General features: G+C 36.6%; 1 protein-coding gene across 24 annotated transcripts in view; it reads left to right on the forward strand.

The window, feature by feature from the left end:
- The window catches only part of Scmh1 (Scm polycomb group protein homolog 1), a 271,052-nt gene that overhangs the window by 108,244 nt on the left and 149,774 nt on the right, over nt 1-13,034 (forward strand). For 10 of the 24 annotated variants that reach the window (XM_047547881.1, XM_047547866.1, XM_047547875.1 and 7 more), the window contains one exon: nt 10,820-10,888. Coding sequence is in view for 14 of the 24 variants with exons in the window: in XM_047547860.1 (XP_047403816.1) it covers nt 10,820-10,888 (69 nt within the window). In the remaining 10 variants the exon portion in view is untranslated. Of the gene's footprint in view, nt 1-9,212; nt 9,330-10,819; nt 10,889-11,341; nt 11,366-13,034 lie in introns of those variants that run through there. The other 14 variants (XR_007108116.1, XM_047547893.1, XM_047547900.1 and 11 more) reach the window with 8 other exon arrangements.

Genomic DNA, 13,034 nt, shown 5'->3' on the forward strand with positions numbered 1-13,034 from the left:
TCATGTGAGGAATTAAAGATATTTCTTCTTTGAAGTTCCTTTTTCATTATCTTGAACTGAACCTTATTTGATTCCTTTCTACCCAGTTAAGTTTATTTTGTTTATTTTGTTTCACCCTTGAGCTTGGCTTTTGTTCTTCTCTTTTCTGGAGTACCTTTTTTTTTTTTCCCCCCCAAAGTTGCACTGGTTGGTTTTTGTTGTTTTGTTTTGTTTTTTGTTTTATATTTTGTGTGTGTGTGTGGTTTTGTTTTGTTTTTTGTTTGTTTGTTTGTTTTTTGTATAGGGGATTGAACTCAGGGCCACTCAACCACTGAGCCCCAGCACCAGTCCTGTTTTGTATTTTATTTAGAGACAGGGTCTCACTGAGTTGTTCAGTGCCTCACTTTCGTTGAGGCTGACTTTGAACTTGCAATCCTCCTGCCTTGGCCTCCTGAACCACTGGGATTACAGGTGTGCACCACCATACCTGGCCTCACTGGTTGTTTTGAAACTGTTTTATTGATGCTCTTCTAGGCCAGTTTCTATTTATCATGACTTTCTTGAATCTGTTTTTGTATATACTGGTAGCTCCTCTTAAGTGATGTAATAAAAGCACACATATAAATGGAATAAATATTGTATATTTAATTTTAAACACATTCTTTCCATTATAAAAATAATTGTGAAAGTATTCAAACATACATTTAATTATGATCTCTTAATATGATCTCTGTTAGTAATTTCAGGTCTAGTTTCTTTTTTTTTAATTGTAAATAAATGGGATACATGTTGTTTCTCTATTTGTACATGGAGTCAAGGCATACCATTTGTGTAATCATAAATTTACATAGGGCAATGTTGTTTGATTCATTCTGTTATTTTTTTCCTTCCCCCCCACCCCTCCCACCCCTCCTTCCCTCTATACAGTCCTTCCTTCCTCCATTCTTACCACCCTCCTTATCCCTAACCCTAAACCCAAACCTAACCCTAACACTAACACCTTCCACCCCCCATTATATGTCCTCATCCGCTTATCAGTGAGATCATTTGTCCTTTAGTTTTTTGAGATTGACTTATCTCACTTAGCATGATATTCTCCAGTTTCATCCATTTGCCTGAAAATGCCATAATTTTATCATTCTTCATGGCAGAGTAATATTCCATTGTATATATATGCCACAGTTTCTTTATCCATTCATCAACTGAAGGGCATTTATGTTGGTTCCACAATCTGGCTATGGTGAATTGAGCAGCAATGAACATTGATGTGGCTGTATCTCTGTAGTATGCTGATTTTAAGTCCTTTGGGTATAGGCCAAGGAGTGGGATAGCTGGGTCAAATGGTGGGTCCATTCCAAGCTTTCTGAGGAATCTCCATACTGCTTTCCAGAGTGGCTGCACTAATTTGCAACCCCACCAACAATGTATGAGTGTACCTTTTTCCCCACATCCTCTCCAACACCTATTGTTGCTTGTGTTCTTGATAATCACCATTCTAATTGGGATGAGATGGAATCTTAGGGCAGTTTTGATTTGCATTTGTCTTATTACTAGAGATGTTGAACATTTTTTCATATATCTGTTGATTGCTTGTATATGTTCTTCTGTGAAATGTCTGTTCATTTCCTTAGCCCATTTGTTGATTGGATTATTTGTATTCTTGGTGTAGAGTTTTTTGAGTTCTTTATAGATTCTGGAAATTAGCGCTCTATCTGAAGTATGAGTGGCAAAGATATTCTCCCACTCTGTAGGCTCTCTCTTCACATTACTGACAGTTTCCTTTGCTGAGAGAAAGCTTTTTAGTTTGAATCTATCCCAGTTGTTGATTCTTGCTTTTATTTCTTGGGCTATGGGAGTCCTGTTGAGGAAGTCTGATCCTAAGCCAACAAGTTGAAGGTTTGGACCTACTTTTTCTTCTATAAGATGCAAGGTCTCTGGTCTGATTCCAAGGTCCTTGATCCATTTTGAGTTGAGTTTTGTGCAGGGTGAGAGATAGGGGTTTAATTCATATAGTTTTCCAGTTTTCCCAGCACCATTTGTTGAACAGGCTGTCTTTTCTCCATTGCATATTTTTGGCCCCTTTGTCTAGTATGAGAAAATTGTATTTATTTGCATTTGTGTCCGTGTCCTCTATTCTGTACCATTGATCTACCTGTCTATTTTGGTACCAATACCATGCTGGTTTTGTTACTTTGCTTTGTAATAGAGTTGAACATCTGGTATTGCGATACCCCCTGCTTCGCTCTTGCTACTGAGGATTGCTTTAGCTATTCTGGGTTTTTTATTCTTCCAGATAAATTTCATAATTGCTTGCTCTATTTCTGTAAAGTACATCGTTGGTATTTTAATTGGAATTGCATTGAATCTGTATAGCACTTTTGGTAGTATGGCCATTTTGACAATATTAGTTCTGCCTATCCAAGAACATGGGAGATCTTTCCATCTTCTAAGGCTTTCTTTAATTTCTTTCTTTAGTGTTCTGTAGTTCTCATTGTAGAGGCCTTTCACCTCTTTTGTGAGATTGATTCCCAAGTATTTTATTTTTTTTGATGCTATTGTGAATGGGGTAGTTTTCCTAACTTCTCTTTCTGAAAATTCATCACTTATGTATAAAAATGCATTGGATTTATGAGCATTGATCTTGTAACCTGCTTCTTTACTGAATTCACTTATGAGTTCTAAAAGTTTTCTGGTGGAATTTCCAGGTTCCTCTAAATATATAATCATGTCATCAGCGAACAGGGATAGTTTGAGTTCTTCTTTTCCAATTCGTATCCCTTTAATTTCTTTGGTTTGTCTAATTGCTCTGGCTAGAGTCTCAAGGATGATGTTGAATAGAAGTAGTGAAAGAGGGCATCCCTGCCTTGTTCCAGTTTTTAGGGGGAATGCCTTCAGTTTTTCACCATTTAGAATGATATTGGCCATGGGCTTAGCGTAGATGGCCTTTACAATGTTAAGGAATGTTCCCACTATCCCTATTTTTTCTAGTGTTTTGAGCATGAAGGGATGCTGTATTTTATCGAATGCTTTTTCTGCATCTATTGAAATAATCATGTGATTCTTAACTTTAAGTCTGTTGATATGGTGAATGACGTTTATTGATTTCCGGATGTTGAACCAACCTTGCATCCCTGGCATAAAACTACTTGATTGTGGTGCACTATCTTTTTAATATATTTTTGTATGTGATTTGCTAAGATTTTGTTGAGAATTTTTGCATCGATGTTCATTAAGGATATTGGTCTGAAATTTTCTTTCCTCGATGTGTCTCTGTCTGGTTTAGGTATCAGGGTGATATTGGCTTCATAGAACGAGTTTGGTAGGGTTCCCTCCTCTTCTATTTCATGGAATACTTTGAGGAGTATTGGCATGAGCTCTTCTTTAAAGGTTTTGTAGAAGTTGGCTGAGAACCCATCTGGTCCCGGACTTTTTTTGTTGGTAGGCTTTTGATGACTTAGTCTATTTCATTGCTTGAAATTGATTTATTTAAGTTGTGTATGTCCTCCTCGTTCAGTTTAGGTAATTCATATGTCTCTAGAAACTTGTTGATGTCTTAGAGGTTTTATGTTTTGTTGGAGTACAGATTTTCAAAATAGCTTCTAATTATGTTTTGTATTTCACTCGTGTCTGTTGTGATATTTCCTTGTTCATTCCGAATTTTAGTAATTTGAGTTTTCTCTCTCTTTCTCTTTGTTAGTGTGGCTAAGGGTTTATCAATTTTGTTTATTTTTTCAAAGAACCAACTATTTATTTTGTTAATTTTTCCAATTGTTTCTTTTGTTTCAATTTCGTTGATTTCGGCTCTAATTTTAACTATTTCCTGTCTTCTACTACTTTTGGTGTTGGTTGCTCTTCTTTTTCTAGGGCTTTGAGCTGTAGTGTTAAGTCGTTTATTTGTTGATTTCTACTTCTTTTGTTGAATGTGCCCCATGAAATAAATCTTCCTCTAAGTACTGCTTTCATAGTGTCCCAGAGATTTTGATATGATGTGTCTTTGTTCTCATTTACTTCTAAGAATTTTTTTATTTTCCTCCTGATGTCTTCTGTTATCCATTCATCATATAATAGTGTATTATTTAATCTCCAGGTATTGGAGAAGTTTCTGTTTTTTATTCTGTCATTTATTTCTAATTTCAATCCATTTTGATATGATAGAGTACAAGGTAGTATCTCTATCTTCTTGTATTTGCTAACAGTAGCTTTGTGGCATAAAATATGGTCTATTTTAGAGAAGGATCCATGTGCTGCTGAGAAGAAAGTATATTCGTTCTTTGTTGGATGGTATATTCTATATATGTCCGTTAAGTCTAAATTGTTGATTGTGTTATTGAGATCTATAGTTTCTTTATTCAATTTTTGTTTGGAAGATCTATCCAGTGGTGAGAGAGGTGTGTTAAAATTGCCTAGTATTATTGTGTTGTGGTCTATTTGATTTCTGGAATTGAGAAGGATTTGTTTGACGTACATGGATAAGCCACTCTTCGGGGCATAGATATTTATGATTGTTATGTCTTGTTGATTTATGCTTCCCTTAAGCAGTATGTAATGTCCTTCTTTATCCCTTCTGACTAGTTTGGCTTGAAGTCCACATTATCTGAAGTGAGGATGGATACTCCAGCTTTTTTGCTGTGTCCGTGTGCATGGTATGTTTTTCCCCATCCTTTCACCTTTAGTCTATGGGTGTCTCTTTCTATGAGATGAGTCTCTTGCAGGCAGCATATTGTTGGATTTTTCTTTTTAATCCAATCTGCCAGTCTATGTCTTTTAATTGATGAGTTCAGGCCATTAACATTCAGGGTTATTATTGTGTTATGATTTGTATTCCCAGTCATTTGACTCATTTTTGTTTTTTGACATGATTTGGTTTCTCCTTTATTTGGCTATTCCTTTAGGCTAGTTCTTCCCATTGCTGATTTGCATCGTTGTTTTTCATCTCTTCCTCATGGAATATTTTGCTGAGAATGTTCTGTAATGCCGGCTTTCTTCTTGTAAATTCCTTTAGCTTTTGTTTATCATGGAAGGATCTTATTTCGTCGTCAAATCTGAAAGTAATTTTTGCTGGGTATAAGATTCTTGGTTGGCCTCCGTTTTGTTTCAGGGCTTGGTAAATGTTGTTCCAGGCCCTTCTAGCTTTTAGGGTCTGGATAGAAAAATCTGCTGATATTCTTATTGGTTTCCCCCTGAATGTAATTTGATTCTTTTCTCTCGCGGCCTTTAAAATTCTGTCTTTGTTTTGTATGTTAGGTATTTTCATAATAATGTACCTTGGTGTGTTTCTGTTGTAATTTTGTATATTTGGAGTCCTATAAGCCTCTTGTACTTGGTTTTCCATTTCATTCTTCAGATTTGGGAAATCTTCTGATATTATTTAATTGAATAGATTGTTCATTCCTTTGGTTTGTTTCTCTAAGCCTTCCTCAATCCCAATAATTCTTAAATTTGGCCTTTTCGTGATATCCCACAATTCTTATAGATTCTGTTCATGATTTCTTACCATCTTCTCTGTTTGTTCAACTTTGTTTTCAAGATTAAATATTTTGTCTTCAATGTCTGAGGTTCTGTCTTCTGGGTGTTCTATCCTATTGGTTATGCTTTCTATGGAGTTTTTAACTTGGTTTATTGTTTCCTTCATTTCAAGGATTTCTGTTTTTTTTTTCAGTATCTCTAACTCTTTATTGAAATGATCTCTTGCTTCCCGTATTCGCTCTTTTAACTGTTGATTGGTGGGATCATTTAATGCCTGCATTTGCTCTTTCATCTCATCCTTCAGTGCCTGTATTTGCTCTTTCATCTCCTCGTTTGCTTCCCTGATTGTTTTAATTATATACATTCTGATCTCCCTTTCTGACATTTCTTCTGCTCTGCTGTCATTGGGTTTTATTGATATAGTATCTAGGTTTGTTTGGTACATTTTCTTCCCTTGTTTTCTCATATTGGTCAGATGTCAATGGGACTCTGAGATATTGCAGATTTCCTCTATTGGCTTATAGTGTCCCTGTAGATTTCCAGTGTATCACCTCTCAGCCTTCAGTAGCCTGAAGTCTTGGAGGAACTTGATAATGCAGTGCTTCCGAAGAAAGCTTCCCCTAGCCCACTACTGGTTCCAGGGCTTGGAGCTGGCTCTGTGCAGAAAGGCTCTCACTGGGGGGCCTGCTCCGAGAAGCTGGAGAAACTGGCCGTGTGGGAGGAGCCCACCACCAGAGTGAGCAGGGCTACCTGGGGAAGACTCTAGCTGCCCTGCCATGCTCTGATAAGCCGCCCCTATCCGTGCCTGCTGCCCAGGCCAAGCTTCACCTGGTGGGGGAGACTCACCCCATGGTTCTATTTTAGTCCGAGTCTCTCAATGCCTCCCCTTCTTGAATCCTGGGTTCTGGAGCGACTGGAGATGCAGTCACCCTCTAGTCCGCCATTGGATCCTCAAGTCTAGTTTCTAATGTTTATTAGTGATCTAGAAGGAACAGATATAGCAGGAGACTAAACATATAGGGTATCAAACCAGGAGAGAAGGCAAACACTTGGAGTGGGACACTAGCTAGTGTGACTGTATTGTAGAAAAGGGTGCAGTCATAACAGATAAGATCAGAGAAATGGCAGGAGCCAGATCTGTGTGACTTTGTAAAGCACCCTTAACTCAGTTGGAAACTTCTGGGAAATCATTAAACAGAGAAATGATGTCTACTTGATGTTTCAAAATGCTCACTCTGATGCTGTATTAGTCAAGATTTTCCAGTGAAACATAGGAAAAGATGGACTGACTGATTGGAGATATATTATGGGAATTGGCTCACAAAACTGTGGAGGCTGTGATATAGTCTGTAAGGTGGTGGTATAATTCATTCTGAGTCCAAAAGCCTAAAAACTAGAACTGAAGGTGTAACTCTACTTCAAGGCCAAAGACCTAACAAATGATGGAGAGTAGGAGGGCATGGGTATAAGTCCTGGAGTTTGAGGTTCAAGAACCAGGTGCTCTAATGCCCAAGGGAAGAGGATGGATGTCTTAGCTCAAGAAGCAAGAAAGAATTTGCCCTCCTTCATCTCTGTGTTGTATTTGGGCCCTCAATAGGCTGAATGATGCCTACCCACATTTGTGAAGGTGATCTTCATTTACTCTACTGGTTCAAATATTGATTTTTCCATAAACACACAGACTCAGAAATAATGTTTACCAGCTATCTGGGCATCCCTTAGCACAGTTGAGTTGGTACATAAAATTAGTAATCACAAGTTCACTCCTTGTCAACTTGGCAGTCACATGCACCTCTTTAAACCATACGTGATTCTCAAATGACAATAATCACAAGGTCACAGTTCTGCCAAATATATACATCTATTCAGCATACAATCCCTTCACCAGGAGAGAAGGTAAAGTTGGTCTTACTCTTCTTCTAATTTCCTGTCATTAAAATATTATGATGTAATAATACTTAAATATTGATTAGTTATTAGATATTTTGTTATATGATAAGAGAATAAGAAAGGAAAGAGCAAATATAATTTGCTTAATATTATCTATATATATACACATAGTCACAAAAAATTAAGGAGGAAATGTTCATAACAATTACAATCCTCATTTCTATAATTGGTCACAAGGTTATAGCCGGTATTTATAAATACCTTCTCCTAGTACCCTTTCTGTATTCCCTTTGCCTTCATATGAAGACTCTCAACTGGTTGTGATTCCTTATATCACTTGTGACCCAAACCTTTACCCCTGAAGGGTCTGGGCTATTCATAGTCCTGCCTGGATTAGGTTGTTTTTCTTTTGGTCTTAGTAACAGGGAATGGTAATACCAAGAAGCATCCTAAGGAATCACTGTATTCCAGGCATATTCTTTCTTTACTCCATTATGAGTTCAGTTTTCCTTTGGTAGTCCAGATCTGTTGCCTCAGTTGACACTGAAACTCCTTATTGACCTGTTGACTCAGAAGGATGGGAAAGTGGCTAGGTGGCCATCTTAACTTCCAACTTGATGGAGGCATTATTGTGCCTCTTAGTGAAAGTATTTCTGTCTTTGGAAGTCAGACCTCTGGGCCAATAGAACATGAAGTCATGAAAATAGAAAGCAAACATTTTCTTAGTAGGTCACTGGGCTTTGTGGTGAATGAAATCACTTATTTCTATTTCTGCTTCTTGATTCCTGAACTCGTGAATACTGCTATTAGAGAAACAGTACCAAGTACTGGACATTAATTCAGAGCATGTACAACTTATGGAGGATCCCAAGTTTTCAAACGGCCATTCTTCTCCTCTCAAGCCAGCTGCCTCAGGATGGTGGGGACATGGTAAGATGAGTGAACTCCATGAGGATGGGCCATTGCTGCAGTTCTTTGGCTGTGAAATGAGTTCCTTGGTCCGAAATAATGCTATGTGGAATACCAGGATAGTGGATAAGGCATTCTGTAAGTCCACGGATGGTAGTTTTGGTAAAAGCAATGCATGCAGTGAAGTTAAATCCATATCTAGAGTTAAATGTCCATTCCAAAAATAATGAAATGCTGCCCTTTCATGATGGTCCAGTATAATCAATTTGCCACCAAGTTGCTGACTGATCATCCTGCCTAAAGAATGGTGCCAAGTCAGGGGTTCAGTGTTTGTCTCTGCTTCTGGCAGTCTGGGTACTCAGCAGTGGTGATGGTTAGATGGGCCTTGATGAGTGGAAGACCCTGTTGCCTAGATCATCAATAGCTTGCATGCAACTAAGCCATGAAAGTGCCATTTAGTGGACTGGGGAAGGCAAAAAGAGGAACAGGTTGGCAAAAGATGACATTCTGATTTAGTAATGTTAACTTTGAAAAATTCAATTGATAACCATGGAAGGATGACCTATAGGTAGGCATTTGTATACGGGAGTGTGGAATTTTAAAGAGACCAGTGCTGAAAATGTAAATTTGAAAGTAATCTCAATGGAATGGTGAATATAAAAACTGTATTTTTAAAATTTTGTTCTAATTAGTTATACATGACAGTAGAATGCATTTTGACACATTGTACACAGATGGAGCACAACTAGAAAAACCCTATTTGAGGAAATAATATGAGGAAGTAAGGAAGCAATAACTATAGGTAGTTCTTTGAGTTTTCCTATAAAGAAAAGAACAGACATGGAAGAATATAATAGAAAGGATATGTGTGGGATTAGGAAAGGGACATGGGGAGTGTTTGGGGCATTTTTTAATAGAATAAAGGAGCAGTAAGAATGCTGATGCAGATGATCTATTAGGTGATGCTTGTGAAGTCATTGAGAGGATAAAGAAGATGTGATCTGGAACAAACATGGAGGGCTGGATTTTGTTAAAAGCAGATACATCATCCACAGTAACAGGAGACAAGTCAGAAAGAATGACACGTGAGTGGATTAATTCTTTCACCCAACATTGAGCACCTGCTGCTATAAAACACACTGGTAATACAACACTAAACAAGATCAATTCTTGTAAAATGAGTGGAAGGATTTCTACTCTTATTTCTGTTTCTCACTGCAATCTGAATTAAAGTCTTTCCCTCAGAGTGCTATTAGGAGAGGGACTATTTGGACTATTTGGAGTTTGAAGAGCAAGAAAAGAATACCTGAAAGTGGAAGAGCAAACATTATGGGGAAATGTGATATGATTTCTGGGCAGTATAAAGTGGTATTAGAGATTTGTGGCCATGATTTTAAAAGTAAGATCAATAAACTGTATTTGCTCAGCATTAGTGAGAATTAGTGAGGGTAGATATGGTATATATTGATAGTAAAGTTAGCCAGAGTTTAGAATCAGGCTTTAATAGGTAAGTTTGGAGAAAAATTTGGGGGACTTAAAAGTGTTTGCCAGGGAGTATTTTAATGAAGGACCATGGATCTCAGCTGGATAAGAAGAGAACTGAGGACCTGATGGGTGATTGATAGTAGGAAAATGGTAGAGTTAGTAGATAAATCTAAATATTTAAACATGGAAAATATATTCCTATTAAATGAGTAATATATCCTCTTTATATAAAATATATTTGAAAATACATAAAATTAGAAAATAGAAAAGGGGACCCAGTACTACCACCCCAGTATAATCGAATATTTATATTTGCTCTGTTTACTTCCATCTTTTTGTGATAATTTTTGGGACGTATACTCATTTGTTAGGGCTACCATAACAAAGACCACAACATGATGGTTTAAGTGATACTAATTTATTTTCCCACAATTCTGGAGTCCAGAAGTGCAAGATCAAGTTGTCAGCAGGGTTGATTTCCTCTGAGGTCTCTTTTCCTTGAGGTATAGATGGCCATATTTTCCCTGTCTTTATGTCACCTTTTCTCTGGCCCTGTCTAACTTTTTTTAAATAAGGACATCAGTAATATTGAATTAAGGCCTACCTTAATGACCTCATTTTAACTTAAGTATCTCTTTAAAGACCTTTTCTCCAAGTACTGACACACTCTGAGGTATTGGGGAGTGGGGACTTCAATGTGAAATTTGGGAGGGCACAGTTCACCTACGTGGGTGCTCTTTGTTTTTAGTTTTTTACATATTTGTGATTATTTTATGAATGTAACTTTTATTCCCTTGTTTTACCTAATAACATTATAACTTAAGTATTTTCCCATTTGTTCTTTAGCCTTTGTGAAATTTAACAACTGAATCTTAATCTTCTGTTTTGAACATTTAGGTGTCCTTCCTTTTTCTGTTACTATGAATAGTTCTAAACCATTTTAAATATAACATTTTTCTTTGTATTATTTCCTAGCATACAATCTCAGAAGTGATGACTTCATTAAAAACTGTTAATGGAAACTGCCAAATTGGAGAAGTAGTGAATCTTGTGTTTTCTTTCTACATGACTCTTTTCTCTTTTCCTGCAGTAATAAACTGGAATGATGTTAGAAAATACAAATATGGTCACCTATCAGAGTCTGCATCCCAATATCAAGGTAAGAAAAAAGCTATTTAGCATGAAAAAGTTTTATTTGACATCTTTTACCCTAAAACCTTTGTTCTTAGAAGTCTGAGTTTACAAATAACTCACTTTTTAAAGAAAAATCAAATATTGACATTATTAAGGTATCTGTAAAAAGTAACATTTTATTTTGAGCTGAAAATCTGGAAACCTAGATGTCATATAAATAATCCCAATTATAGTCAGAGTTTTAGGCAGAGTTGCTTAGTCTCTCCAGATTTCCATAGTTTTTATTAGTTTAGTCTCCACAGGCAAAATTGGGTGCTGTACTGCCACAAGTACTAACTAATAAAACTCATTATCTTTTAAAATGAAGTAATTGGATAAACAAACTCTCAAATCCCTATTTTACTCCAGAATTGCATCTTTCTACCATTGCAGTATTTTTCTCATGATGACCTATGCTATAACATTTTTTGTCTAATAGAAACTGGTGACATCCTGGAGCTAGGTAAGAATTTTTCTTGTTTCTGCTAAGTAAAAGGAATTACTAAACGTGAGATAAGATTGTAATCAGTTTAATCCACTAGGAAAAGAATTCCATGTGTCTCTGTCTCATAATCCAATGAACTCTCTGCTCACCTCTCTGATGTAGTTTATCAGTGTCACATCAAGTTCTTTTTCAGGAGGTCACAGACAAAGCTAACAAAAAGGAAGGGGGTGTGGCTGATGATGTAGACCATAGAAAGAAAGGAAACTGAGCCACACTGAAAGTAGCTTCTTAATTCACTGCATTTAGAACTAAACAAACTCCTACTGTCCATAAACCAAAGTATAGTAACAGAAAAAGGAAGGAATTTGCCCAAAGGAGATTAATTATAAATTGAAGTAAAATTAAACCTAAAAATTTTCTAAGTGTATAAACTAAATTAAAACTGAAATATTAAAATATTATCAAGTTAACAAGTCAGATTGGTACTGCTTTTGATTTTCATCACTACATAGTATACTTCAGGATTAGAATTTGAGGAATAAAACTGATACTAATATTTCTCAGTCAGTTTTCATGGTTTCTACATAAACATTAATCTTAATGTCTTAGAGTCCTTTAAAATCCTTTTACATAGTACATAAATGTTGGTATCCTGATACCTTTATTAATTTTTGTACAAGTATTTTGATATATTTTGTTATAGCAATTTCATGTGTTCAGCCTCTTATTATCTATTTGCTTCTTATTGCCTTTTTCTCTGGGGTGGGGGCAGGTACCAGGGATAGAACTCAGGGGTACTCAACCACTGAGCCACATCCCCAGCCCTATTTTGTATTTAATTAGAGACAGGGTCTCACTGAGTTGCTTAGTGCCTCGCTTTTACTGAGGCTGACTTTGAACTCAAGATCCTCCTGTCTCAGCCTCCTGAGCCACTGGGATTACAGGTGTGCACCACCAGTTCTGGCTTCTTCTTGCCTTTTTTTCCTATAGTATAATACTTCCCATTTCCCAATGACACAGAGCATAACATAAAGGAGAACACTAAGAGTCAGAACCTCCTGGGTTTGTTGAGAGCCAGATCTACTACTTAATTACTCTTTAATCCTTCATTTTCTGATTTGTAAAATGTGGTTAATTCCATTCTGCCTACTTTACACAGTTGTGAAGAAGACTGTGTGAACTAATGGATGTGAAAATATATTGAAAACTTTCAAATACTAATAATGTAAAGGATTGTTTTGACTTTCACTCTGTTCAGTGATTTTTCTGATTTTGAGTCATATCTTCTGACATTCAAAAGTGAAGCATTATGAATGTGAGTGAGCTGAAAAAAATTGAAATGAAAATATGCAGGTAAAAGTACCTGGCACTTGGTAAACAAGGAGTTATTTTTATTACTCCTTAAAACCTTCTTCAAGATTTCTAAGATGCCAATGTATAGTGGAAAAATTCACAGACATAGGAGTCAGGCAGAACTTGTTTCAAATTCCTGTTCCCCACTTCTCACTTTTGTACCTTAAGGCAAATAAATCTTTTGGAGCTGATTTTTTCATCTTTACAGCCCATTTCCTCCTACTTTCAGGCCATAACGAACAAGGGAGATGCTATGCTGGTCTGGCATGCTGCAGGCAAATGGAAGACAGTGATATCTGCTGCTGGTTTTGTTGCTAATATGAGTAATAATTGT

The sequence above is a fragment of the Sciurus carolinensis genome, chromosome 1, assembly GCF_902686445.1.
Source record: "Sciurus carolinensis chromosome 1, mSciCar1.2, whole genome shotgun sequence".
NCBI lineage: Eukaryota > Metazoa > Chordata > Mammalia > Rodentia > Sciuridae > Sciurus > Sciurus carolinensis.